This window comes from Rhodamnia argentea, chromosome 2 (genome assembly GCF_020921035.1).
Source record: "Rhodamnia argentea isolate NSW1041297 chromosome 2, ASM2092103v1, whole genome shotgun sequence".
NCBI classification, from domain to species: Eukaryota; Viridiplantae; Streptophyta; class Magnoliopsida; order Myrtales; family Myrtaceae; genus Rhodamnia; species Rhodamnia argentea.
The window spans coordinates 24,283,107-24,308,417 of NC_063151.1; the positions used below are offsets into that span (position 1 = coordinate 24,283,107).

The 25,311-nt window shown below is 40.3% G+C and overlaps 3 protein-coding genes across 5 annotated transcripts; 2 read left to right on the forward strand and 1 right to left on the reverse strand.

The window, feature by feature from the left end:
* The first annotated feature begins 1,734 nt into the window (after nt 1–1,734).
* On the forward strand, nt 1,735–3,736 carry LOC115752746 (F-box protein At5g07610-like). The gene is made up of 2 exons (XM_030691080.2): nt 1,735–3,083; nt 3,345–3,736. The coding sequence occupies exon 1, from the start codon at nt 1,877–1,879 to the stop codon at nt 3,077–3,079; it is 1,203 nt and encodes a 400-aa protein (XP_030546940.2). The 5' UTR covers nt 1,735–1,876; the 3' UTR covers nt 3,080–3,083; nt 3,345–3,736.
* Nucleotides 3,737–8,557: 4,821 nt separating this feature from the next.
* LOC115752709 (auxin-responsive protein SAUR36-like) lies at nt 8,558–9,617 on the forward strand. The gene has a single exon (XM_030691010.2). It carries the CDS (start codon nt 8,962–8,964, stop codon nt 9,415–9,417), a length of 456 nt encoding a protein of 151 aa, XP_030546870.2. The 5' UTR covers nt 8,558–8,961; the 3' UTR covers nt 9,418–9,617.
* A 1,152-nt stretch (nt 9,618–10,769) lies between these two features.
* On the reverse strand, nt 10,770–25,107 carry LOC115752685 (uncharacterized ATP-dependent helicase C29A10.10c). Of its 3 annotated transcripts, XM_030690974.2 has the most exons (23): nt 24,725–25,107; nt 23,766–24,150; nt 23,383–23,499; nt 23,207–23,286; nt 22,318–22,464; nt 22,085–22,233; nt 21,848–21,978; nt 21,639–21,761; nt 21,450–21,523; nt 20,506–21,096; nt 19,919–20,030; nt 19,686–19,820; nt 18,842–19,180; nt 18,288–18,558; nt 16,921–18,197; nt 16,262–16,664; nt 15,273–16,189; nt 15,111–15,176; nt 14,904–15,029; nt 13,689–13,933; nt 12,372–13,555; nt 12,005–12,168; nt 10,770–11,417 (listed from the first exon to the last, which is right to left on the reverse strand). In XM_030690974.2, exons 1-22 carry the CDS (start codon nt 24,865–24,867, stop codon nt 12,158–12,160), a joined length of 7,026 nt encoding a protein of 2,341 aa, XP_030546834.1. In that variant the 5' UTR covers nt 24,868–25,107; the 3' UTR covers nt 10,770–11,417; nt 12,005–12,157. The 3 variants fall into 3 exon arrangements, with proteins under 3 accessions (XP_030546834.1, XP_030546837.1, XP_030546835.1); XM_030690975.2 differs by lacking the exons at nt 10,770–11,417; nt 12,005–12,168; nt 13,689–13,933 and having other exon boundaries at nt 13,336–13,555; XM_030690977.2 differs by lacking the exons at nt 21,848–21,978; nt 22,085–22,233; nt 22,318–22,464; ... (2 more) ...; nt 23,766–24,150; nt 24,725–25,107 and having other exon boundaries at nt 20,506–21,068.
* Nucleotides 25,108–25,311: the final 204 nt, after the last annotated feature.

Here is a 25,311-nt window from a genome sequence, read left to right on the forward strand (position 1 = left end):
AAGGTTAAATCAAGATAAATCTCGTGTCTCGATTTTTCTTTCTCGTTTTACGTTTTACTTCGTTTATGGTTTGTGTGCCGAATCCTAACAAATTTTGTATTAAGAACTCAAATTTTTACCAAAACGATGTTATTGCAGCCTTATATTTCATGTTTTAGCCAAGTCACCGCCACGTAAGAGAGAAAAAATAATAAAATAAATCATGTCAGCATTAGCCAAGTTGATCAAAGTTAATGGAAGGACTTGATTCCACAAATTTGATTTTTTAAAGTTTTAACACTTAATTACACTTTTGTAACAAGTTATTAAACTTTCTGTGCACTTATTCCTTTTATTTACCATAGTCATTCAGATATTAATCATCTAGATTAAATAGTTTGGCATGAAATTTGATCCGCTCTCTCTTGTATGATAACTAGACTTATGGATGCATTTGTTTCGAGAAAAATGAATAATTTGACAAATATTTTTCTAAAAAATAATATATTGTATCACTCAGATAAATGAATGAATCAAATATATTTGCATCGTCCATGGAATTTTTAAACACAAATTACTGTCGATAATGACAATATAGTTCATTAACTAATAATTTCAAGTGATACGAGTGACTATTTTTTGGAAAATAGTTTCTATGCAATTTTTGCAAAATAAATGGAGCTCATTAAGATTACCCCGTCTCTATCACGTACCTGAAGTAGACTAACGGAATCTGGGGATAATTACCCAATTAGCTCTAAATTTATTATCGGATATCAATTCAGTCATAAACTCTTCAATTTTACCATTTAAAACCCGACACTTTGTGTGATTTTCCAATACAATCCTTCCGACTAGTTATCTCCATTGTTGAGGACATCCAATCATCGCCAACCACAATACGTCTTATGTTCCAAAAAATTGCGAAACTAAAATAGATATTAACCCTTCTATCTGACAAAAAGAAATGTTTGTTATTCGATTGCAAACATGATAAAAGATTTTCATCAATTCAAGAAAAAAGATGGGAAGTTTTCAAATAATGGCATGTAGTGCTTTCATTTTTTTCAATTAAAGGCTTAAATTGAATATTGTTCTAAATGATGGCCTAAAGCGCTCTCACTTTCTCAAATAAAAATATCAAGTAAACCTTTTTCAAAAAAAAACCTAAAATGACAATGATAATCTCAAATAAAGACTAACGTTCCAGATGATAAGGGGATTTTCATCCTTTACGTTTTGAATATGCTTTTTTTTTTTTTTTTTGGGTTTCTTTCTTCCCTTTTTTTCCTGCGGTGGTCGGCCACCGACAATGTTTGGAGAGGGCCGAGCGAGGGTCGTCCTCACCGATCCGATGAGGGCCACCCTCATCGGACGACTTTGCCAAACAACCTCACCTAGGCAAGGCCATCCTCTAAGCCACAAGCGAGGGTCGCAGCCCCGACAACCGCAGCAAAGAAAAATATAATTGGGAAAAAAGAAAAAAAATGAAAAAGAAATTTAAATTTTGGAATTATTTAATTCTTTATACAAAAATTTCATTGGTCAGCCAGCGAGGGATGCCATTATTTGAAATTGTTATGGTCACTTCAGTTATTTGAGAATGATATATATAAGATTCAATTTGAAATACAATTCATTTCAAGTCCTTATTTGAAATAAAATATATATATATATAGCATGAGGATCGGGTCGGGTCGTGGGGTAAGGCTATCGTGACGAGACCGAAGGAGATGGTTCGTCAACAAGTCTTCTTCTTCGTCGAAGCAATGTCGCTCTCTCTTCCTTCCATTGACCTACGTACTTCGGGGTACTCGACTACTTGATCGTCACCCTGTTTCCCACGCCTCTCCCTCTCTCTCTCTCTCTCTCTGCGATCACCTCTGCGCAAAAAACCATGAGTGGCCCGGTCGAGTCCCGGCCGAGGATCGGGGAGGTGGAGGAGGACGTGCTGACCAGCATCCTGGTCCGCCTCCCCCTGAAGACCCTGCTGAGGTGCAAGCTCGTCTGCAGGCGATGGCGCCACCTCATCTCCGACCCCATCTTCGTCTCCGATTACTCTTGCCGCCACGCCCGCCTCCACTCCTCCGGCTTCTACCTCCAAAGGTTCTTGCTTTATCAGCTCAACTCTTCCCTCAAGTTCGTTTCTTGCGACCCCCAAAATAAAGCCGCAATTGGTTCTGGTCCTGACTCTGACACTGACCCTTCTCTGGCTAATCTGATCAAAGACGAAAATGGCGTGCGTATTCAGCATTCCTGCAATGGCCTCCTCCTCAGTAGCAGCTTCCGGTGTCACGAGGAGGATCGGATTTACTATATCTGCACGCCTCCCACCAGGCAGTTCCTCCCTCTCCCCAAGCCCGACTGCAGGAACGTTTTTGGGATCAACATCGCCTTCGATCCCTCCAAAGCCCTTTACCGGCTTGTGTGCATCGCTGACTCCGAACTGTCGCCGTGGCACCGGCAGATTCTCGTGTGCTCCTCGCACTTTGGCCGCTGGAGGAAGTCAGGGATGCCGTTCCTCATTTCAGATGAGGTGTTGTTCAACCGGGGCGTGTTTTGGAATGGTGGACTTCACTGGATTGGCAGGGGAAGGTCTTCTCTCCGGTTCTGCGTGAAAGACGAGGTTTTGATGGAGATGACGATGCCTCCAATCCCCAAAGAGTGGTCCGAGAGGAAACCGGGCTACTTCGCGGAATCAGGAGGCCATCTCTATTTGGTGGAGATCTATGGCTCAGTCACCACTGCCTTTGATGTGATGGAGATGGCGAGGGACTACTCCGGCTGGTTCGTGAAGTACCATGTCAATCTTGAAGCGGTGGCGAGGGATTTAGCGAGGAGTCTGCAGAGGAATGTGGATACGGTCGCCGCCTACGGCTTCTCTGTCCTGCATATTGTTCATAGGCAAGTACGAGAGTCGGAAGAGTGTTTCATGGTATTGCGCATCCCCAGCGAATTTGTGTTGTATGATCTCAAGACAAACACGGCCATGGACGTTGGTGTCTCAATGCCCCAGCTTAAGAGCATTGAACGGGAAAATGGTTTGTTATATACCTGGGAAGGAGTCTATCAATACATGGATGCTCTTTGTTACCTTTGATATTGTAGGCATTTGCCTGGACCTTTTTACTTTTCCCAAATCTAGTCCATTGCTTAAATTAATGAGGCCGCCTTGTAAGTTACCACTTACTTGAGTTATACCCTAGAGTATACTAGTGAAGTGAATCGGCTCTTAGCTGATGTTGTTTCACATCCTTTCACTGCCATCATTGTGTTTCTTAGTCGTACTTTTGCAACTGTCGCTTGTGATGTTTTAAAAGTATTTTGTATTTCAGGTTTTATCTAGTTTATGTTTAATCTGCCAGTGTCATAAATTCAGAAACCACTGAAGACTTGGATACTGAAGATGGGTATTGCCAGAGGAAGATGCTCCAGAAATATATGGGAAGTGAGTAAATAATTGGTGCACGTTTAAGGATGAACATCTCGTGTCCTTCTCTGTGGAGGAAACAGGTGATGCGTTTAAGCTTAGCTAGGGCAGTCTTTTGAGCCCTGGCAGCCACTAGAGTACATATGTGGGAGCTTATAGGCTATTGCTAAGGATTTTGTTGTTGATGATTATCTTTCAAAAGATTAGAAGCAAGAATATAGACAGATTCTTGTTTTAGAGAGATTACCTTCTAAACTTTTCTCTGCCTTCATGTTGTAGGCTTTGCCATGCACTCCCCTGTTGCTGGATATGCGAGTGAGTCCGCCATTTTGAGTCCTTGATGATAGATTGATAGTGCTATTTATCTTAGAGAAAAAAAAAACCACAGCACGGTGCATTAATTATATACTAAACGGTCATCTCGAAGATGAGAATTTGGAAGGACAGATTCATAATGAAGAACCTCACGCTGATGATAAGCTTATGAGTGTTTGAAGCTAGAAGAAGAATGGAATTGCTTAGGCTGATGTGCTCGCTAAGCTAATTGTTCTGAATGAACTAACACAACCTAACCCAGTTGACTTGCCGCAACTGCTAATAACCATCATTTTTTCTTTTCTCAGTAACAATATATGTTGTTTTTTTCTTTTTCAGAGTAACTGCAGAAACTCCTAAGAAAGAGTGCATGAATTAGTGATCAATTCTACTGCTGAAATGCTGACCAAAACAGAAAAAGGAAATGGACCTGACAAAATGAGCTCAAGCATTTTGAATGGATTTTTGTTCTAGGACCCTAAAACATTGGCTTGAAGAATTTTTATGAGCAAATAATGTGTCTATTATGCTTGATCACAGCAGGTGTTTGCAACTGCTCTGTTCCAGATTTGAAAGGTTGAAATTCTGCAAGTTTTCTTTTTCCTGCAAATCCTTTTCTCCTTTGAAAGGATTACCTGAGTGAGTTTTGATGTAAGGTTCACTCTGACTGGCCACCATCATTGTAAACAAATCTGCCGGAGAATACTGTTGGAAAAATCCTTATGATGTTGTGAAGATGACAAAAAAATAAAAGGTTATTAATGTATTTATTGGTTGAATAGAACTAGGTGAAAAATGCACAAGCCGTTATGCAGATTGTGCTCAAATAGAACATCTAAAGGTTATGATCTCTCTATTAATGGTGAACATGGCATTGAGCATAAAGGTGTCTACAAGCTAGAGGTACATGAGTAGAAGGTGTCTACAAGCTAGAGGTACATGAGTAGAAGGTAAACAAACCTAAAACGGGGAGTTCGGTAAAGCTTGAAAAGACCATGGACAGGTGAATAGTGAGGTAGAGCCATGATCATTAAAATGATTGGAAGGACTAGAAGATAGAAGCTCAAGTGAAGGTGATATACTTTGCCGATATCAGAAGTATCTGAAGTATGAAGTGAAGATTGATGATAATTGGAGGGACATTTATGGAGGTGAACATATTATGAAGAACGGAAAGTTTGTGGAGACTTGGTGGTTCAGTTTATAGTCTTGGATCACTAAGATACTGAGGAAGACCAATGAGAAGCATTTGGATATAACCAAGAAGCCAAACATGACCGCAGTTTGGATATCAGCAGAAGCCTGTATAAGCTGGATATCGGCAAGGCTACCGCTTGAATATCATTAAGGCGCTAAATATTATTAGAGTACTCCAATTGCTGAATATCAGTAGAGCTTCTACCTGTGGCGACTATCTCGTCAGGAACCTCAAGATTATTAATTTGTGATATTTTTATCTCATCCCTTGATAGCTTATGATCTGGTATGTTTATGAAAGGGTATCATCTATTATCAATCTCAAAGTATTTCTACGAGAAAGAACATCTTTGTAGATTGGGAATCATCATGAAGACGAAGTACTTTCCATAGTTCTAGCTGCTCTGTTAATGGAAATGGAATATTTGATTATACGGGGGACCAAATCTTCGAAAACTCTGATTGATTCACTTCAACAGCTAATTGACCTTCTCAACAATTATCCACCAGCTAGTTTGGAGATTCATCTCTTGAAGAAGATTGGATGCTGAGGAGTATAAAAGGATATCAAAGCACCAAAGAGGGCAAGCGATCAAGAGCCAAAAAAATCCAAATTTAGAGAGAGCTTTACATTTTACATTTGCCTTCTGTGAGCTTCATTTGTTACCTTTCGGAAAGTGTTGTTAGCGTTACAGTTTGTGCTTAGGTGTGAAATAATGTGACCTATCAACTTGGGTATAAGCGGCACCAGCTCTGGGGAGAAGCATTTGGGTACGAGTGGCATATTCTACGGTAACATCAAAAAGATTTTTAATGGAATCCAGCTAGTTAGTTGTTAGCATGGGAGAGTGAATGCAGGTTTACACCAAACCAAACCGCTTTGTGTACAATGTCTTCTAGCTCTCTACTCTTATTTACTTATTACTTGATAGAAGCCTTTGCACTGCTGAAAATTATCAGAACACTGATCATATTCACACTCTATTTCAATTGGTCCTGATTATATTCAACTTGATATTATAATTCTGCATTTATTTATCAAGTTTATTTAGGATCACCTACTCATCCCACTGTAGGTGATACTGCTAGCCAATATCAAAGACCTCATTCAGATGATTTGCCGGACTTTTTATGCTGCAAAATTGTGCCACAAAAAATGTTACCTTGACATCTCAATGTAATTAAGCACAATATTTCGCAAAACGCGATATTGTTTATTTTACGATAGTTTGTGGCAATCAAGTGCAAAAAGGTCGTAAAATTAGAGAAGAAGAATGACATGGTACGATGATCCCACAATAGACTATTTCGTGATTTGCAAGGGGTGAGCGGCACAGTTCAAGCACTTACTGGAAATCATGTTTGTCAAACTAACAGTAGACTGTGAGTTGCTGCTTGTTCTATGTGCTCTCCTGAAGGCTACTTCAGATGCGACAATCAAATTCTGGAACAAAATTCACAAGCCACACATCGAAAATTTTGTCGGTTTTCACGAAAATTAGTCCTGCTGGACTCCTGTTTCAGATTTCTTCTAATTGTGCTTTCTTTGTGCCGGATTCGTTACAACACAACCTGCGCCATCCTTTTCTGCCGACTAATCCTTGAGATTACTTCTGTCTTTCGACAGACAGAATTAGTATCAGTTGCATAATAATCCCAAGCTGTACAAAGGAAAGTCAGACAACCAGTCTTGGAATATACGAATTTGTCCAGATATGAAGTTTCCTCTCGGCTTCTACTTCCGAATCCAAAATGCAGTTGTACTTGAGCTTCATCAAAAGAATGGTTGAATCGGAGGTATTTCATTTTCGTTCAGCTGAAGACCAATTTCGCATTGTCTTAGGAGAGATTGTTCGATCCAGCTCTGGTTGGCCCAAGTTACGTATAGTTATAACCTTGAATTGATGAACATGTCAGATTTAAGACCATGTTTGGTTCAACATTGCAAATGTGCTTTGGGGCTCTAAAGTCCCTTGGCCAAATGCAAACGGCCCTTGGTTTGTTTTTTGCTCAACTTTAAGGAAATGCAATCGTATCTCCAAATGCCTTTAAAGTACCTTATCCCAAAGTGGATTCAGAGGCACTTTGAAATGCTGCATTTCCGGAATGCAAATAAATCTTTTGTTTCTTCCAATTTTACATTCGCTATACTTTCATAATTACATAAATGTCCTTGGAAACCCTAATTTTGGCGAAGTTTTCAGCCATTAGTGGGCGGCCATTGAACCACCGTTGAGCTGCCGCCGGCCTCACATGAGGTCCCACCTAGGTTGGGCGACCTCAAGCGGGACCTCATGCGAAGCCGGCATCGGCTCGGCCGGTTTTGAGTTTTTCCTTTTAAATAAAATTAAAAGAGCTTGCAAAGTGTGATTTTTCCAAGCATCATTTCAATCAAAATTGTATCCCGATGTATTTTTTAAATATACTATATCAAACACTATTTGTTAAAGTTAGAGGTGACTTGTTGATTCAATAAAGGAAAACGTATGTGACCAATCAATAGGAACAAACGAGGAAACCTTTGCAAGAGCCATTTATAGCTGAGAAAACCATTAGTACGACCCCGCCGAACCAAGCAGGCCCTTAGTCTCGTCGGGGTCGTACTAATGGTTTTCTCAGCTGTAAATGGCTCTTGCAAAGGTTTCCTCGTTTGTTCCTATTGATTGGTCACATACGTTTTCCTTTATTGAATCAACAAGTCACCTCTAACTTTAACTATCACTAAACATTATAATTATCTACATCCACCGTGGTTGACGAAACGGTGTACGATCGACACATCAACTGTTAATCTATCGCCTAATTTTAGCATGGTAGGCGTGCATATGGCTTTCCTAGAGTTTTCAAAGGCCATTGAATGTCAGTATTTAGTACGAGGAATTTTCTCAGTTTGCTATATAGCTATTAGTATGTAGTAATTCGTTTCGATAGAAAAGGTGGTTGACTCATTTAGGTCCGCCAAACGGATGGGTCTGTTCAAGTTTGGAACGGGTCATAAATGTTTCGATCCAAATAGACTCACTTAACCGCTTGTGGCCCATTTATTGCAATGCTAAATCTAGTGGCTCATGTTCGACCTTACTCACATTTCTAAAATATTTTCATATTTAACCAATTTACGATCTATTTATGACCCATCTAACATTTATATTATGTCCAAACCCATTTATTGGATATAGTTAACCCCTATAGTAACTCAGTTAATCATATACGGGGGTGTATGGTCCATTTCGATGAGTCTCGTCATGCTTTGTACTGTCTAAATGTTCCACCAGCCAAAAAAATGGAAAAAAAACCCGAATCATCTTAGGCCAGAAGAAGCCGGTTGAGGCGTGAGGAAAAATGGCCGGTGGACGAGACAATGCATGCACCTTTCGATGAACCCTGATCGACGGGTCGTCCGTATCGTGTTACGTAAAATGGCGAGAAACGGCTAAAAAAATCCCAGCGGCAAAAACAAAGCCAAAGACAGACAACGTAAAAACAAACTCGAAACAACGTTGAAGCGGGTCAAACAGAGGAGCCTAAAAGAAGGCCCCATGCGTCAAAATAGCTTGTGTGCCGCCAACATTGGCGCACCAAACGTAGATTGCAACACATTGTTATTATAGTTGCCGTTGTTTTTTTTTTTTTTTAAGTTTTCATGACAGTACGAAGAGTGAGAGTTTTCAGGGGAGAGTTCCCAAAACTTTTATTTCGGCCATTTACTGGCTGGATTTGATTGTCCGCCAACCGTTCTTTTCTTTCACGTATAAAGCAGAAACGTCGGAATCAATGAAAACCAAACAATATTCTAACGCCGCTTCTCATTCTTCCCTTAGGATTGGACCCAATTACCAGGTCATCTCTGATCTCTCCACCGTCTGATGACCCTTTCAGATCTACCGAAAACAGAGTTCCCATGTTTTCGTAGAGATGGCACGGTGGTTTTCTCCGTGGCGGTAGCCCTCTTCGGGTTGCGTAGTACTCCGAGAACACATTTCGCGGCGTGGCATGGACACTTTCTTTCTTAGGACGAGATTCGCGTAACGTTCTGGATCATGGCCATTTTCGATAGGATGAAGAACCAACGAGTCGGTGTGTGGCCCAGGAAAATGCTCAAGCAATGGCTACTGTCGCATCCGCAGCAAAATCGCTGCCGCCAGCCTCCTCCGCACGCGTCCAGAAAATCGCTGGGAGACAATTTGACAGAGTCGCTGCTCGCCATTGAGTTCTGGGACGACAGGAGGCCGCCGGGTAGGGTGCCAAAGGGGTACCTGGCGGTGTACGTAGGGCCGAAGTTGAGGAGGTTCGTGATCCCAGCAAGCTACTTGTCGGTGCCGGAATTCAGGACATTGATGGAACAGGTGGCCGAGGAGGTCGGGTTCGAGCAGGAGGGGGGGCTTCAGATTCCTTGTTGTGAGGAAGAAGATTTCGAGGGAATCCTGGCCAGGTGTGTGAGATCCAACCAAATGACATCCAAGCCAAAGAAACATACGAGTAAGAACTTAGTTTGATAGCTTCTTTCTTTCGCCCTTGTTGCCCTACATGTACCTAAAGTACAAGAATTTGGAGGGTTAGTCCTTATTGGACGCTGAATTGAATGTACATATTGATCAGCTTCATCAACTAGTTGTTCTGCTCTTTGGATGGTGTATTAAGTTTCGCCATATATGATGATGCATTTACCTCTTATGGGAGCTAAACCGGGGTATGGAATAAGTATGAGACTACTCCACTAGCATACAAAATTGACAGGCGCTAAATAATATGACAAACTGCAAATAGGCATTCAATACCAAACCAATTAGTCGGTATATCGATTTTATAGATCCGTCCTGAGTTTTTACCCATTGCTATTCTTGAGTCACAAACTCTAAGGCTATGTTTGGCAGCCCGATTGGGATCATATTTTATCCCGATCATGTTGGCGACTTCTTTCGAGTGGAAGATACCCAATAAAATGTTAGATAAAAAAAATCCAGCAGGAGTCACAACTTGATGCCACCGTCGACAGCAATGGTGGTTCAACTAGCAACCACCTACAGTCACCAAAACGAACCCTGTTCCCTTTATATTCTTTTCATGGAGACGGCGGTGCTTGCCGCGCCATCTAGGGTTTTTGGCCTTTTCAGTAATTTAGTTAATTTTCTGCAAGTTCTTTCAATTCTATCTTCCATGGACCAATAACATAATGAGATTACCTGTCCATATCTACAACCAGAGAATCTCTTATCATACCTAAACCCATTCCATCCCGGTCCTTGTCCTGGCTGCTAAACATAGCCTTAAGTATAGAGACAAAAAGCATGCAATGACACTCATGCGAAGAAAAGGTTGGCGTCAATCAGATTTCAGAAAACATTCTTCGAATTCAAGGTAGCTCTCCAAACCATGACATTATCTTATCTAGGTTTCGGTATCATTGTACAGTCACCCAATGCACGTCACGAAGAGTACTCTGCACTCCCTTGTCTAAAGCTGTCAAAACGATTAACGAAAAGTATGGCTTTAGTACAAGGCTTTTTCTCAAGCTCAGTTCAGATCTGTTAAGGGAAGGCATCCATAGGCGCACAAACATCCATCTTTTCACCCTAAAAGTGGTTGCAACGCAATGATGTAGAATAGTTGCTAAATAGATTAATTGGACAAGAAAAATATAACCAAATGAGGGGGAAAAAATGAGCAAGCTGGAAGACAATGAAGTGGGAAAAATTTGAAAACATACTAAAAATAGGAAAACAATCAAGACCCATGAGACGACGAGAGTCAACTCTTTCTTTAATTTAGAGTTGATACCATATTTGCAAAAGAAAAAGGAGAAAAGGTCATTTTGCGCGCAGAATATTCCCAAGAAGACCGTTTGACAATAAAATAGTTGCTCGAGTTTGGATAATATAGCATATCTACGGCATATTTGCGGAAACACGTTCAGTACATGCCGAGAAAGATTGTACAGAAGGTTGCCATATGAAAATAGAGATCAAAATACTATACAATGGAGGCCTTCAAATGAATTTTGCTGACTGCATTTTATTACGAGGAGCACGTCCACTTTTATCTGCACTATGCACACCAAAATGAAATTTCTTTCCCGACTAATAATACAGTTAGCCTGACACTTCGGAAGACAAGCACTACTATAATGTAATGGCTAGTATATTGACAAAAGGACAGGAGATTCTTACCCGTGCCTGCAGCTTTCTAGTAAGCCAAAAGATGGGGAAAAGGAGATTCAAGAGATGGCATTCCAAACTTTGCCGGTCGTGCCATGTCTTATGAGACAAAGCAGAGTCCATCAAGACCCTTCTGTGTAGGTCTTCCGAATCACTTGTTGGATATCCATTGCCCTCATTCCCAACTCATCGATGGAGAACAGATCATCCCCTTAATAATAGTACCCAAGCTCCAACCACTACCTTGGCGCTGAAGCATCATCGGCTTGAAGCCAACTCACAATCATTCTTCGATGGCACCGACAGGAGTGTACAGAGTGAAATAATATCACGACAGATGCCTGATACATTTGGCGAAACGAAATAAACTGTATTAAAACCAGCTAAAGAGATTCAATTAATCCAAATAGCTACTCGCCAATAGAAGTCATAACCACTTTCATTGTTCACTAATTAAACTTGACTAAATGACACTAAAACAGTTAAGTGAAATATTACATAACACTAGATATTGGTTTTAGCAGATTTTCAACTTCCAACTACGGTTAGGTTCAAAAGATTCCAGCAACAGCCGAGGAAATAAAGGCACAGTCCAACAACTAGAATGGTAATACAAAGTCTAGTCCAGCATGAAATTGCACAATAGGGGCCAAAAAGAATAAAGGTATAATCGAAGCTACCTGAATAACTAATATGTGAATCAAAATAACCTGAAATAAGACGCTGCATAACATGTGATATCACCAGCTTGATTGTTCACGCATGGCTGTAATGAGTTTGAATGTAAACTTTTGAGCAAATTGATAACTGAAGATGAGCTTCGATGTTGATACAGATATTTTCTTCTTTACAAAGAACTACCTATGTATTATCCATTGGTGATGATTCAGCAGAAAAATAAAGCTCTCATATGCTACTGAGAATATACCTGAGTTTCATCATTGCACTTCACTTCCAATGTGACACAAAACACAAACAAGCACGAGGGTGAATTGATTCAAATGTGCTCCTCTCCGTTAATCATTTTGGATAATTTCATGAAAATCCGAACCAGAGTATGAAGGTGATCCACTCCGAATGACTACGACGTACCTGCAAGGGAAGAAAAACGATATATTCCATCTAAGCAGCTAAGAAGGTCAGAATCGAGCAGGGAAACAATCCCATAATATTATGACCTGAACTTATGATGGTTCTACATATTAAATGGCAATTAATATGACTCTAATGAAGGTGGATATGTGAGTTCTTTAACTGTATTCTCTGCTCCAAAAAACGGTCAAATGGAAAATTACCTCTCCTCTTGGATGGTTTAATGCCAGGACCTGTATTTAATTTCCCAGAACCTGGCCTTTTGGCAGGGAAAGCTTTTCCAGAGGCTTCAGACTTCTTTGAAGGTATAAGAGAAGATGACAGAAGAGCATCAACAGCTTCACGCTGTTGTTTCCTTTTAACAATTAAGTCATTCCGCTTTCCATCAAGAGCGGCACCTTTGCTGAAATCATTGCCGACCTTATCTTCAAGCAGACAATCATTGAGATTTCTCTGACTCCTCTCTAGCTCGGATGATTTAATTCCTTTTTCAGAAGCACAGTGATCCAAATGCTTATCAGTATCACCTGCATCCGTATTCTTTCCAGCACGGCCACTCTTGCTAGACTTACTGTACACCTTGTTCCTTAGAGCATTATTGTATTTCTCTTCATTACGCTCTTTGGCCCTCCTTTTGCCATCCATGGCATGTTCTTCAGAAGCAAAAGTTGCATCACGAGTTGACATGACGTCTTCATCTGCACCTATGGAATGAGCATTATCCCTTTGTAATAGATAATGTTTTCTCTTCAAACCTTCCTTCTTACTCAAAGCATCTTCTCGAATTGAAGCATCGCGCCTCTCTCCAGTTTCCTTTTGACTACGGGGAACAGCATGGCCTACATATTCTGCTTTCTTTCTGGTCAACCCCTTTGTATAGTTCTCGGTTCTCTGAGCACCATGAATGCTAATTTCTAGTTTTTTGTGATGGTTCAGCTCAACTGAACAGCGTTCAGATTCACTTCCCAAAGCTTTATCAAACATAGATCTGTAGGGAGTTTTAACAGATACAAATAAGCTCCTGGCCTTAGCATCCTCCAGAAGAGCAGCCCAGCTGCGATTTGTCTTTAATGTCCTTGAATTGCCCAATATCCAAAGAGAGAGTTTAGCTCTGGTTAAAGCAACATTCATGCGCCGTACATCAGCAACAAATCCAATAGTGCTTGATGATATCCCACCCATCGCAGAGCCCGGTTTAGCCGCCCTTACAGTGGAAAGTATCAGAATATCAACCTCACGGCCCTGAAAACCGTCCACAGTATTGAACTCCATTTCGGCAGCAGCAGGAGATCCAAATGCGCTATAGAACCGTGAACGCAACAAGGAAAGTTGACGCTTGTATGGAGTGATTATACCAATTCTCCCACCAACAAATTCCGATGAGTGCCTACGAAGATTGAAAAAAGCCATAAAAAATAGGGGTTAGTGCTCAACATTATGCAGACAAGTTTCTGCGAAAATGATCAATAATGTCATACAAGGGTATTCCCAACCAATGAATTTTAATTGAGAGGACACACCTCCTCTTGAAAAAACTTAAGAGTTCAACGGCAGCATCCACCTCCCGCTCATTACAAAGAGACGACGCACCGGAATTTTCACCATGCATCTCCACGCCATCAACAATGTCATAAAATATATATGGACCAAGACCTTTAGTCTGGTGAAAGGACACAGATCTTTCATCTATTATATCCCCATTCAATAGCTTCCCATCATAAAAATAAGAAGAAGGAAACTGGCATATCTCGGGGTGCATCCTATACTGCAAAAGATACAAGGCCTCTTCACAACATGGTTCTGGTAAAGCAGGGTTATTCTCATCCACAATGGAAAAAGACACAATTTGGCAGTGATAGCATAGCATTTAGACTGATGGGACAAGCAAAGAATCAGCAGCCAACCAAATAATGAAGAAAAGAAGATATCAAAGGAAGTTGAGAAGTACAGCACAACCATGTTAGCCTATTGCTCCCTAAATACCAGAGCAGCAGACACTATTGAACTTTGCACTATGGACCTAGCACCACATTTATATCTACCTTTGGGTTAACAAAAGATGCATGAAATCAATGGGTATGAATGTATTATGTAATCCAGTCGCACCCCTCTTCCAAAATATGCTTCTACTATGGAAAAACAAAAGAACAAAGAACTTGATACATAATGATGTCCAACAAAAAGCAGTGGACAAATACATCGGATTATGTAATTCAAGGAACCATGGAGCAATATTCTCCTATCCAATGTCCAAGAAAAAGGAATACAACAGACATAGTAATAGATGAGGAATCATGAAGCTAAATACTTAGCAATTCAATGAATTCAGAAAAGCGAGACAACCGCCGAGACAATGACCTCATTCCAAACAAGGAAAATCCTATAGCCACAGATGAATCTTATTCTCTAATGGAAAACAATATTAACATACATAAGCAAGAAAATCTATAATCTACAGTCCCCTTGAAGTTTTCTCAATATAAATTTGCATCCTCTACCTTATAGGTAAAGCTTTTGGACAGAATCCGCTAGTAAATGCATTATAAAAACAACTCACATTTCCTAATCAACATTTTGAATCAAAAGCCAAAAGAGCCAGCAAAGCCAGAATATTTACAAAAATGCATATTTATTAATTTATCCAGAAAAAATCACAGCAGGGGTTGACTACATTCTAAATGAAGCACAAGAAAAAAATCTAATTCTGAAGTTTAAGACAACACAATTTAATCCACCTGTTTGGTAAGCATTGTGACAGGATAACCCGCCCTCTGCAGACGTTCAAACATGCTGCATTCATACAGGAATTTGCTAGCAATGTTAGACATTACAGTAGCCGGGAGCTGCTTTGGATCACCTACCTTCAATTAGGAATACAAGCTTCAGCAATAACTTGAGACCAACATTTAATTCAATAAATAATTCAATTTCATTCTCCTCACCATGATACAGTTGGTCCCCATTGACTTCAAAAGTTGAAGAGGAATTAGAGTAGCCGGTTCAAGTGCCTGCAGTGAGGAAAAAGAATGCCATTGAGGTTAAGAAGCTTCGTACTGGTCAAAATGTTAATGCTAATAGAGGAATAGGCTGAATGTAGATTTTACTTGAGCCGCTTCATCAATAACAACAGCATCGAAAAGAGAATTCTCAGATGGACTTCCATATTTAGGATTTGACATAGACTCAGAGCAAACTTCATATAGGTCTCCACCAGAGCCGCTTAATGTAGTTACAATAATTTCAGCTTCCCTTAGCATGGATTTTCGCAGTTTATGCTTAAGTGCCCTTATTTCTTCATTAGCTTTCTTCTCTTGTGCCTGAACGAGGCTAAGTTCTTTGTATATGTGCCTCTTTTGCTCATAAAGCTCTTTCAGCTTCATCTCAAGTTCTTCATCAGACATTTCCTTACCATCAACCAACTTCTTACTCTCATCCTTCAGAGAACATGCAAGATCTGTATTTTCATCTCTTATGTTAGCACGCTTTGCCTCATAGTACCTAATACGATCAACTAACTTTTCTAAATTTGCACGCAGCTGCACAGTGGAGACATCATTTCTGGCATCAGTAGAATTCTTTTCTTCAGCCAACCGTTTATCAACAAGTGTGTCGATGAAGTATGGTAAGGAATTTGAGTGTACGGTCTTAGCATTTCCGACCCTTACAAGGAAAGGTTTGTACATCTTTCCATCACAGCCATACAGACCTTCACTGGATATTCTTGATACCAACTCATCCACTGCGGCATTAGATTGAGCACAAATAAGTACCCTTCCTCTAACAGAATGCTCCATGGGTTTTGTAGAATTCTCCGCATCTTTATTTAATTGCCTAGCTAAGGCTGCATCTTGCCATGCCCTAGCAATTGCAACAGACTCCCTGATTTTTGGCCTGAACTTGGCAAATGAAGTACTGCTCCCATTCAAGCTCTCATGCCAAGAACTTTTTGTCTCATCTGTTCTTTGCAGAGAGGCAAGCAACACACTAACAATGGCAACTATAGTTCGAGTCTTCCCTGTACCTGCATGGAAGAAATCAACTTCAGATTTGGCATCATTCTCGACAGCTTAAACTAAGTGGGTAAATTATATACCTGGAGGACCCTGAATGAGAGATAACCGGCAATCTTTACATGAATCCAATGAACTGATGGATGCACTGATAGCTTGAAGTTGACTGTCATTGAAAGTTGCCTCCAGCATTTGCCGCAGAGATCTGGACAGCTTACCCAAATGTGATGGTTTAACTTCATTCATACCCCAAGAATTGTTGGTAGGGTCCAGAATTATCTTAAGGATTGGGATATTCTTTATTGAAGATAATGCCTGAAATTCACGAAGTTGAGGTGTGATGCTCATAATCCGACTTCCATGCCATTTACTGCGGTCAATGAGGAGCCTTCTAGCTTGATTTAAACGGGAAGAAGCATTTTGGAGATAGAACCTAATAACTAGTGTGCTTGACTTCCTTTGGTGGTCTCTCTCACGCCTCTCTACCTGCAAATCAGATAAACCAAAGCATATACAATCCTTTAAAAAGTAACAGATACGGCAGTACAATGTCTGAGAGCTTATACCACTACTTAGATTGTGCTAAGACTCCAGATAATCAAAGTCTGGACAGTTTATTAGATGTCTTCAATCATCCATGGCATGCACCACTGTTTACAGAGTGATTAGCATTTATATGAATTTCACGAAGCACTTGCATATCACCAAAAATATCTCAGCAGAATAAAACCCAATTACTAACCTTTCCAACCATATGAATTTCGTGGGAAGGACTCTGCACAGGTTCTTTAGTCAACAAAACAAGGTCATTCTCTGAGAAACTTTTACCAGATGCAGAACAAGGGTCATCATGGACAAAGCGGACGAGATGAAAGTCGTCTACTCTATCAACAGACAACACAGATAGCCTTCCACAGTACACATCTTCCAAAGATGACATCTCTAGATAGGAACTGCGTAATTGTGCTTTAAACTCCTCAAGAACAAGCGGTCGAAAAATGTCAACATATTGTTCAGCAGACTCAAAGCACAGAGGAACTTCCTTCAATTCACTAAGTTTTTTATCATCTTCAATACTAGATGAACCCACAGTGGCAAAGTAATCTATTTCTAAGATAGGTCTGTACCACTCGTCAAGCCTCAGTGGCTGAAACCTTTTATTTCCAGCCTGCCGCCTGTGCAAATACCCGCCTCTATTCTGAATAGATGACTTCAGTTGAATTAGTTGACGTTTAGGAGCAGTAGTGCTGGGATTCGTGAGAGACGCACGATGCAACTTTACAGATCTAGTGACTGATTTCTGGGGATCATCTTTTGTATCACTTACCAACTCTTTCAATATTTCATCACCAGCTTCAGAAATCTCATTACTTGAACATTGATCTTTCTTTTCATTCACAGCAGCTTTAGCAGATAAGGTTTGCACCGGAACTTCATCTTGGAAAGAAGACGTGCCCTTTAAACTGCAGTCTGAGGTAATCTTCCGACTCTTAGAATCCACAATGATCAAGGTATCTAAATTTTGCCTCCGAGAAGACAGATTAGGATTCTCAGTAGTCTCTCTTAAATTGCATACAATTGGCGAATTGTTAGAGGAACGCGTTCCAGAAGTCTTCTTGGCATGGTAAATTTGTGGAGAATTTCTTTCTAAAGCAGCTTTCTGACCAACCAGCATGCAGTCCTTTGGCTGAGTCACGGACGCATTGGCTTCATCCTCTGACTTACTTCTGGATAGAAAACTGGGTGAAGTGTGCTTTTCCGTTTCATCATCTGAAATAACAACGTAGTTTGGATCTTTCTTACTCGACACAACTGCTGTCTCCAAGATTTGCCCACCCAAAATTCCACCAGAAGATGGTCGGACAGCTAAAGTGGGGTATTCTTTTTCAGCAGACAAATAAGGAGAAAACGGAACATGTGAACTGAAATTTGTCTTTCCATCAACAGTAGAAGCTTCCATGGATAAAGAAACAGAGAGGCATGATACTTGCTTCATTAGCTCATCCAATGAGACAGAATCTGATAAGGGAACATATGTATTAGTCCAACTTAAGAAAATATGCACAAGCAGATTGCAGCGACAAAATTACTCTTATCAACGGAGCTCACCAGATGTGATAAGATTTTCGATAGACCTGATTAGGGATGAAGACACGCCACTAAAAGCTCCTTTAAGAAATTCCAGCAAAGATATTACTGTTTTTTTCCAATAAATGACAATGACATTCAGTGACGATTTTCCCCATTCCATCAAATGCTGAAGCCATCCATAGTCCATTACCTTTTCCATTGACATTCCTGAATTCCCAGTTGCAACAATAGATCGACAATTCTTTTCAAAAACCACTGGGAGGAGCTCAAGTATACGTACACAAGTCATCTGCAAAGGCCAAGAATTACAAGAAGAAATTTTTCACTCTGCAAATAAAGCTGTACCTGAAGAAAATATTGATTCTCTAGATGTGTTATATCCTGATAAGGCAGTGATTTCAAATTTTATGTAATTTAATTGGGCGAAAAGAAATAGGAAACCTGAGGAATGGCAATTACCAATATTAATATAAACATGTAGCCAATCCTACAGCAGGATGAGAAGGAATATTCGCAGTTATAAAAAAAGGGTCTTAACCAATGATCAACAAAAATAGAATATAGATCAATACCTGACAGATACTATGGTCTATAAATGTTTTCCCTATCATCAAGCACTTCTCTATGGAAGGCCAAGCAGCTTCAGATAGTAAAATGTTAAATTTCTCAAGCAAGTCACAACTAGCGTTTGAAGAATGAGCACTTGCGTCAGCAGTCAAAGAATCAAAAACGGGCTGCCGCAAAAATCCCCCTTGCGAAGATAGCTTGCCAGCAGTCAATTCACTGGACATTTCTTCTCGCACATCTAAAGTAGGAGGATTTCCCTCATTCAACAATTTTCGGACAAGGAAAAAGAAATGTTGCAAAGTGTGGAAGTTCAGTCCCACAGAATCTGACTGGACTTGGAGTATCTGCAAACAGAAGAAACAACTAAACACAAATCCACCAAACAGGGACCAATTATAGTATAATCTTGTGAAGACTATATTTTTCGTCAAGCATCATCCCATTATTTTTATGCCATATCCCCTTAGGTAACAGCTTCATATGATGTCCAAGGCCATATATTTGAAAAATCCTGATCATATAGGAAAGTTGACATCAAATGGAGAGGTGGATAAAAGACCCGGGTCAAGTTTATAAAAAGAGCCAATTTTCCATAGGATTATACAAACAAATACAAAAAGTAAGGGTGGCATAAAAAGCTATATGATTTTCCGTAAGATTACACAAACAAATGCAAAAAGTAATGGTGGCATAAAAAGTTCTATGAACTAAATATAGAATTAGCTAATGATCTGGCATAAGTAAGAAATCCCTTTCCATCTAGAAACCCCTTTCCAACTAAAAATAATAAAATGCAAGATGACATTGGAGGAGAAAGCCCGAATAAGAAATAAATCCCTTGAGACTCACGAGAAGTGCATGTTTTAGCCCTGAAAGGACTGCAGATAGAGAAAGGCTGAATGAGCAAAGATATTTCAATCCACATGTGAGACCTCGTGTACCCGAAACTTGTTCCAAGATACTCTTCGCAGAGTGTCTCACATTCTGCAACATGAGAAACCATTAAAATCAAGGCAAAAGGTCAATCAAGCAAGGGGAATTTGTAACTAAAGAAGACCACACGAATCATAAGATTAACATACATCATTGGGATCAGCAAGCAAAAGAATCAAGCTTCCACTCATCCTGGGTTCCCACGTCCACTGCTTCAGCAGCAGTCCTTGTGCCATTTGAACTAGAAAATGTCCAGTCAACCTGCAACAACCTTCATCTCAATAATTTCGGGAATCACAAGCCACTTCATCTCATATATGATACAATGAAATTGAGGTCAGTCATTATCAAAACCTACGGCATGCGGCAAGAATCTTGAGTATCACAAGAGTATCAAGACTCATTCTGGTGTCGCATTGGAAATGTTTTTAACATCAAAAGAACGAACCATCTGCACAACCCATGGAAGAGCAAAGTAATAGCTCAAACCCCTACTATGTGCTTATCACTGCACAAATGTTTGCTTCCAAATAAAGGGATGAGAATGCAAGCCAGAGTTGCAATTGCCTTCTCCCTTATTCCCTCGTACCGAACTTCCTCCAGTATCGTCAGGAGCTTTCAAGCAGTGCTCATCCACCTTAAGAAGCACCTCATATGCTCATATTACTAGTCTTGTTATGTAGATACACCCCACAGGACAGAGAACATACTATAAACAATGCGATAAAGTTCTAACCTGTTAAATGTTTTTATCAAAGGGAGACACATAGATGAAGCTTCCACGGAGTTCTTTGACAGCTTTCCATCTCCACCATCATCAGAGCCGGTAGGAACCTTCCATCCAAACGCAGAGGACATTTCTTCGGCAAATGACAAAATCCAAGATTGAATTGGAAGATAAGTTTCCCCACTAATATCAGGTTCTACGAACAACAGGCGAGATCTGGCCCAAAAGACAGCCTTGGAAAATGACAACGGAAGAACTGTGGGATCAGTTTCAACCAAAACATCAGTCCATAACATGGGGATGCACATCCATCCTCTATATTCCCGAGAAACAACCAGATTTTGCGAGCTGAAAGCGCGCCATGCACCAAATTTCTCCTCCTCTACACCATATGGAAGAAATGCCGGCTCGTCATCATCTTCAGCATCATTCAACTTGACTGCACTTCTAACAATACTTGGACGTGTGTGAAAACTTAAGGATGATGATATTAAGGCAGCAGCATCAGAGACCATGATAGTTTGAATGAGATCAAGGGCAGGTTGCCGCAGAGAAGGATGAAGAGAAGAATCCTTCAGAGAAGACACAAGAGAGGGACCCCTGTCCAGTTCAGGATTTTCAGAAATGAGCAATATTATCCTTCTGCCTTGTATATGTCAAAAATTTTAGACTATGAGATCAGATACTAAAGTTCCGTCCACAATAACTACGTTCATTAGGCAAGAAAACGAGGGATGAGTAAAGCCGCTACACCTCCATGATGTAATATTTGAAACATAAAATGGCTACTAAATGATCATTTGTGAAGTAAAAACTCATTCTCCAGTAAGAATACCTAAACTCAAGGGATTATCTCTCAAGATGCAGCCCTCATCATTTTCTCTTAGCGTGCATAGAGCAAAATGCATATAAGAAGGGAAAAGAGCACACACATAGAGTAGATATAGTCATACCACATATGTGAACATTCAAAAGGGGGAGAAGGTGGATTCATATTGTAACCTCTGTGTATGATAAGAAAAGCTATCTGAAAACACGAGATTGTATAAGTAACAAGAAAGATCAGCCTGTTAAATAACAATTGATAAAATCAAACAAGTGCGCCAGATGAAGTTGCCCTGAACTTACAGAAGAATATGTACCTGGCAAGCTTTCTGTCTAGTGAGAACACTGAAGTTGCTGCTGACTGGCACTTGCTGGAGGAGAAAATAAAGAAAATTCCTTCTTTGCTTTTCAAGCTCGCCATCTTGCCAAGCTTCAAGAGACTGGAGGAGTCAAAGTTTACCCAACACAGACATCAGTACTCGAAAGGGAAAAAAATGTAATAGAAGAACAGGAGATATATGCATGCCTGCAAAAGCGGCTGGAAAAGTTCAAAGATGTCCTTATGAATTTTCTCATTACGAGAATGGAAACACTGCCCAACAAGTGTGCTTCGCATGATGCTTGGAGATAAGGCAGACCTCAACCAAAGCTTACAACCTTAAAGCAACACCAAATACGAAAAGGAGGAGAACTATGAGACTCCTGTAACAGCAACATTGTTGCTTTCGTACCTTAAAGGACAAATCAAAAGAAAGCAACAAACCAAGCATTTCAAAGAGCAGCTTCAAGCAAGTGACCGCATGAGAGAATACAGGAGAATCACTGGAGACTTGGTTAAGAACAACATCAAGAAAAATAGGATAGGACTCCAATATCCCTTCTTCCAGTGCTGGAGGCTCTAGAAACCCAATCCTTCAAAATCAGAAATGAAAAATCAGAGAGCAAACAAAGAGACTAAAATGCCTGACTATATAAAACGTCAGCATCCCAACCTACAATGATTTAATCCCAATCCATGCAGCAGAACGATCAAGCTCCAATCTTGGCCTTAAATTTTCACTTGTCGATGGCATCACTTCTGTTTCCAAGGACCCAATGAATTTCTTAAGCAACTGCTGCAAAGGTTCCAAGTCTACAGCTCTCCTATACACAAACAAAGAATCGCATATAGATAGAACAGAATCAGAGACTATTCTTATCGGTAGTACCACAATATGTAACTGCTAGGTTGAGTGTATATTCAGAAGAAAGTTCACCGCTTCGCAGTGTTGACAAAACTCATCTTAAAAACCCTTATAGAGCTTGTATACTTTTTAACTGTAGCCAAGGGTCCTCATAATAAAAAGAAAGGAATGAAGAACCTAAAGTTTAACGATCATATGAATTAACACGATAATGAACAACAAATAAACTGAAGGAAAATAAATAATTGTGTCAACCGCTGCACAACAGGCAGGCCTCCACAAGCAATGCTAAAACTATTCGAGCCATTAACAAGTTCCACAAGAATTTAACAGCAACAAGAACCATGCTCTAAGCAATAATCAGTAGCCTTAAGAGGTCGACTTCCCAACAGAAGTAGAAAGCTGATCATCAGAATATTGAAACAAACAAGATGACAAAGCAAAAGCCAGCAATTTTTGCTGAAAATTAGAGAGAACAAAGGACCTCAAACATCAAGATAAACTCAGAATATCGTAGACTCTGTCTACCTATTCCAGATGCCAGAAGAATTGTTATCACAACATAGTATTAAGAGATTCAGAGAGAAGAAATTAACAGATACATGCTAATCATATCACCACAAAGAAAATTGCAAAACAATAAGCCTCGACTTAAGTTCAATAACGATTCAAAAAGGCATATTGGAAGACAGCAAGTATACCTCAGTTTACCCATGGATTCAGCTAATCGATGAGCGACAAAACGCACTCTTCGTTTGAAAAAGAACAACGCGTAAACGCCCTAACAGAATATTCATTTGACAATGAATAAAAAATCATCATAACATAACCATAAATTGTCAGGCAAAAAGGAGAAGACAAGTTGAGTAAAATGTACCGGAAACTGTTGGTTTCTATCCAATGCCAATTCATGGACATTGTCAATAGCTTCAATGAAAGCTTCAAATTCAAAGAACAATGACTTATCATCGAGCAGAACAGGATGCATTAGAACCTGAAATGTTATCAACAGGAAAGACATGACGTGAAGATGTATTCACCTGGAAGTTTAAGGAAGATGAATGCACAAAAGACATTGACTTGATTAAACCCAATTTTAGGAAGACTACCAAACAGTTCTTGTCCACCAGCAGCACTCATTTGTTTAACTTATCTAAACCAAACGTAACCGCCACAATATTACAGAATCCCAACGAGCACCCGAAGCCCTAAATAGTGGTTGGAGGATTAGCCATCCACATGCAGCATGCCATTACATACCTCGTACATGACACTAACAACTTCTGCATTATCATGTGCAGGGAAGTAGTCTTTCCTTGCCATTCTTTCATTGATCTCTCTCAAATGTTGAGTCACTCGTTCTTCATCCAGACTCTGCAACACGTCGAGAAGTGGACCAATTGAACTTAGCTCATACTCCATTCTATACATCTCGAGGGCTTGATGATGCTGAGAAATGCAACGGATGCATGTCTTCATCTCCTCAGAGATTCTTTTCCATAGAAGCCTGAGAGGAGAATCTTGGCGCTCATCCTTAAAGTAGTTGTAGAATGTCTCCAGCAAAGGCCCCATTAGATCCCAAGAATCGCACCAAATGTGAGTTTCTTTCGGCAAACAGATCAAAAAGTTGAATGCATCCACAAACCTGGCATCATCTGAAAGTTAGAGATTTTCCTGATTTACTGTAGTGCTTTCAAGCCTTTGTAGCCAAATGTCACAGTCTGAACAGGCAACACATCTCATGGAGTTTGACGCACTCAAAAACAAGGGAAACGAGGATAAGAACTTATTTTGACAATGATCAGCGTCAATATAGCAAGCAAATGGAAGTTTGAAGACGCCAAATGTTCTGGCGGTCAACTTCATTTTTACCCGCTAAATCAGCTACAGAGAATCGATTCTTTATTTTCTTCCCACCTTGATTCTAAGTACAAAAACAAAAACCATCAATTACTAAAGGATTGAGGAGAAGATAAAACAAAAACAAATATTGATCTTCCCGCACATTGAGATGATTATTCTTTGTAATATCTCTACCGCCGGAAATGGAATCGAACTTTGTAAGCGAGAGTCCAACACTGATCGCACGTGCATTTAATCAAGAAGAGAGTGGGGGGGTTAAGAAATGTCGATCGAGCCAATTTAGGAGACCAACTTTACGAATCGAAATAGAGAGTGCGAGGTCGACGGGGGATTGAGAGAAGAGAGGGCAAAGAAACCATTGCTCTTTCAACTGGTGAAGACGGACTTGGTTGGAGCCGGAAGCGTGAGAACCCGCATTCCCTCCCTCCCTCTCTTCTTCTTCCTCGATGTCTCGCCACCGCTCCAGCAAATCCCCGCGACCGCCGATCCTCCGCGACATTCTCTACGGATTTGCTCTCCCGGCCAGACGGCGACCGGAGCATGCGTCTGATCCCTTAACCCTTTCTCGTCGATGCAGGACAGAGGCACTAGGGTTTACGATTCAACTTCTCTGCTCCTGCTTCCCGACTCGCGCCAAAATGGACCGAAGTCGATCCCAACTCCCTATAAACTGCCCGCCAAGAGAGCTCCTTTATATATGTACGCACTTCCCTCGCCAGGACCTTTCGGTGCCTCTTGGGCTGGCTTAACTCTGTGACAAACGAAAATGCTAACAGGCTTTTAACTTTAAGACTAAGATTATTGAAAAATTCCACGACTTGATTGCATTTCTTAAAAATTTTAACACTCAATTACACTTTCCTGATAAATTTTGAAACTTCTTATGCATCCAATCCTTTCTCCTCTGAAAGGGTTATAAGCATCAAATTCAATCTGATATAGC

Coding starts and splice junctions, on each gene's coding strand:
- LOC115752685 (XM_030690974.2), bottom strand. CDS start 24,867: ATGTCGCGGAGGATCGGCGGTCGCGGGGATTTGCTGGAGCGGTGGCGA. Junction 20,031..20,505: donor TTGATAAAAACATTTAACAG/GTTAGAACTTTA, acceptor AGGTTGTTGCAG/GTTGACTGGACATTTTCTAG. Junction 16,190..16,261: donor TCTCATTCAGGGTCCTCCAG/GTATATAATTTA, acceptor TCTTCCATGCAG/GTACAGGGAAGACTCGAACT.
- LOC115752709 (XM_030691010.2), top strand. CDS start 8,962: ATGGCCATTTTCGATAGGATGAAGAACCAACGAGTCGGTGTGTGGCCC.
- LOC115752746 (XM_030691080.2), top strand. CDS start 1,877: ATGAGTGGCCCGGTCGAGTCCCGGCCGAGGATCGGGGAGGTGGAGGAG.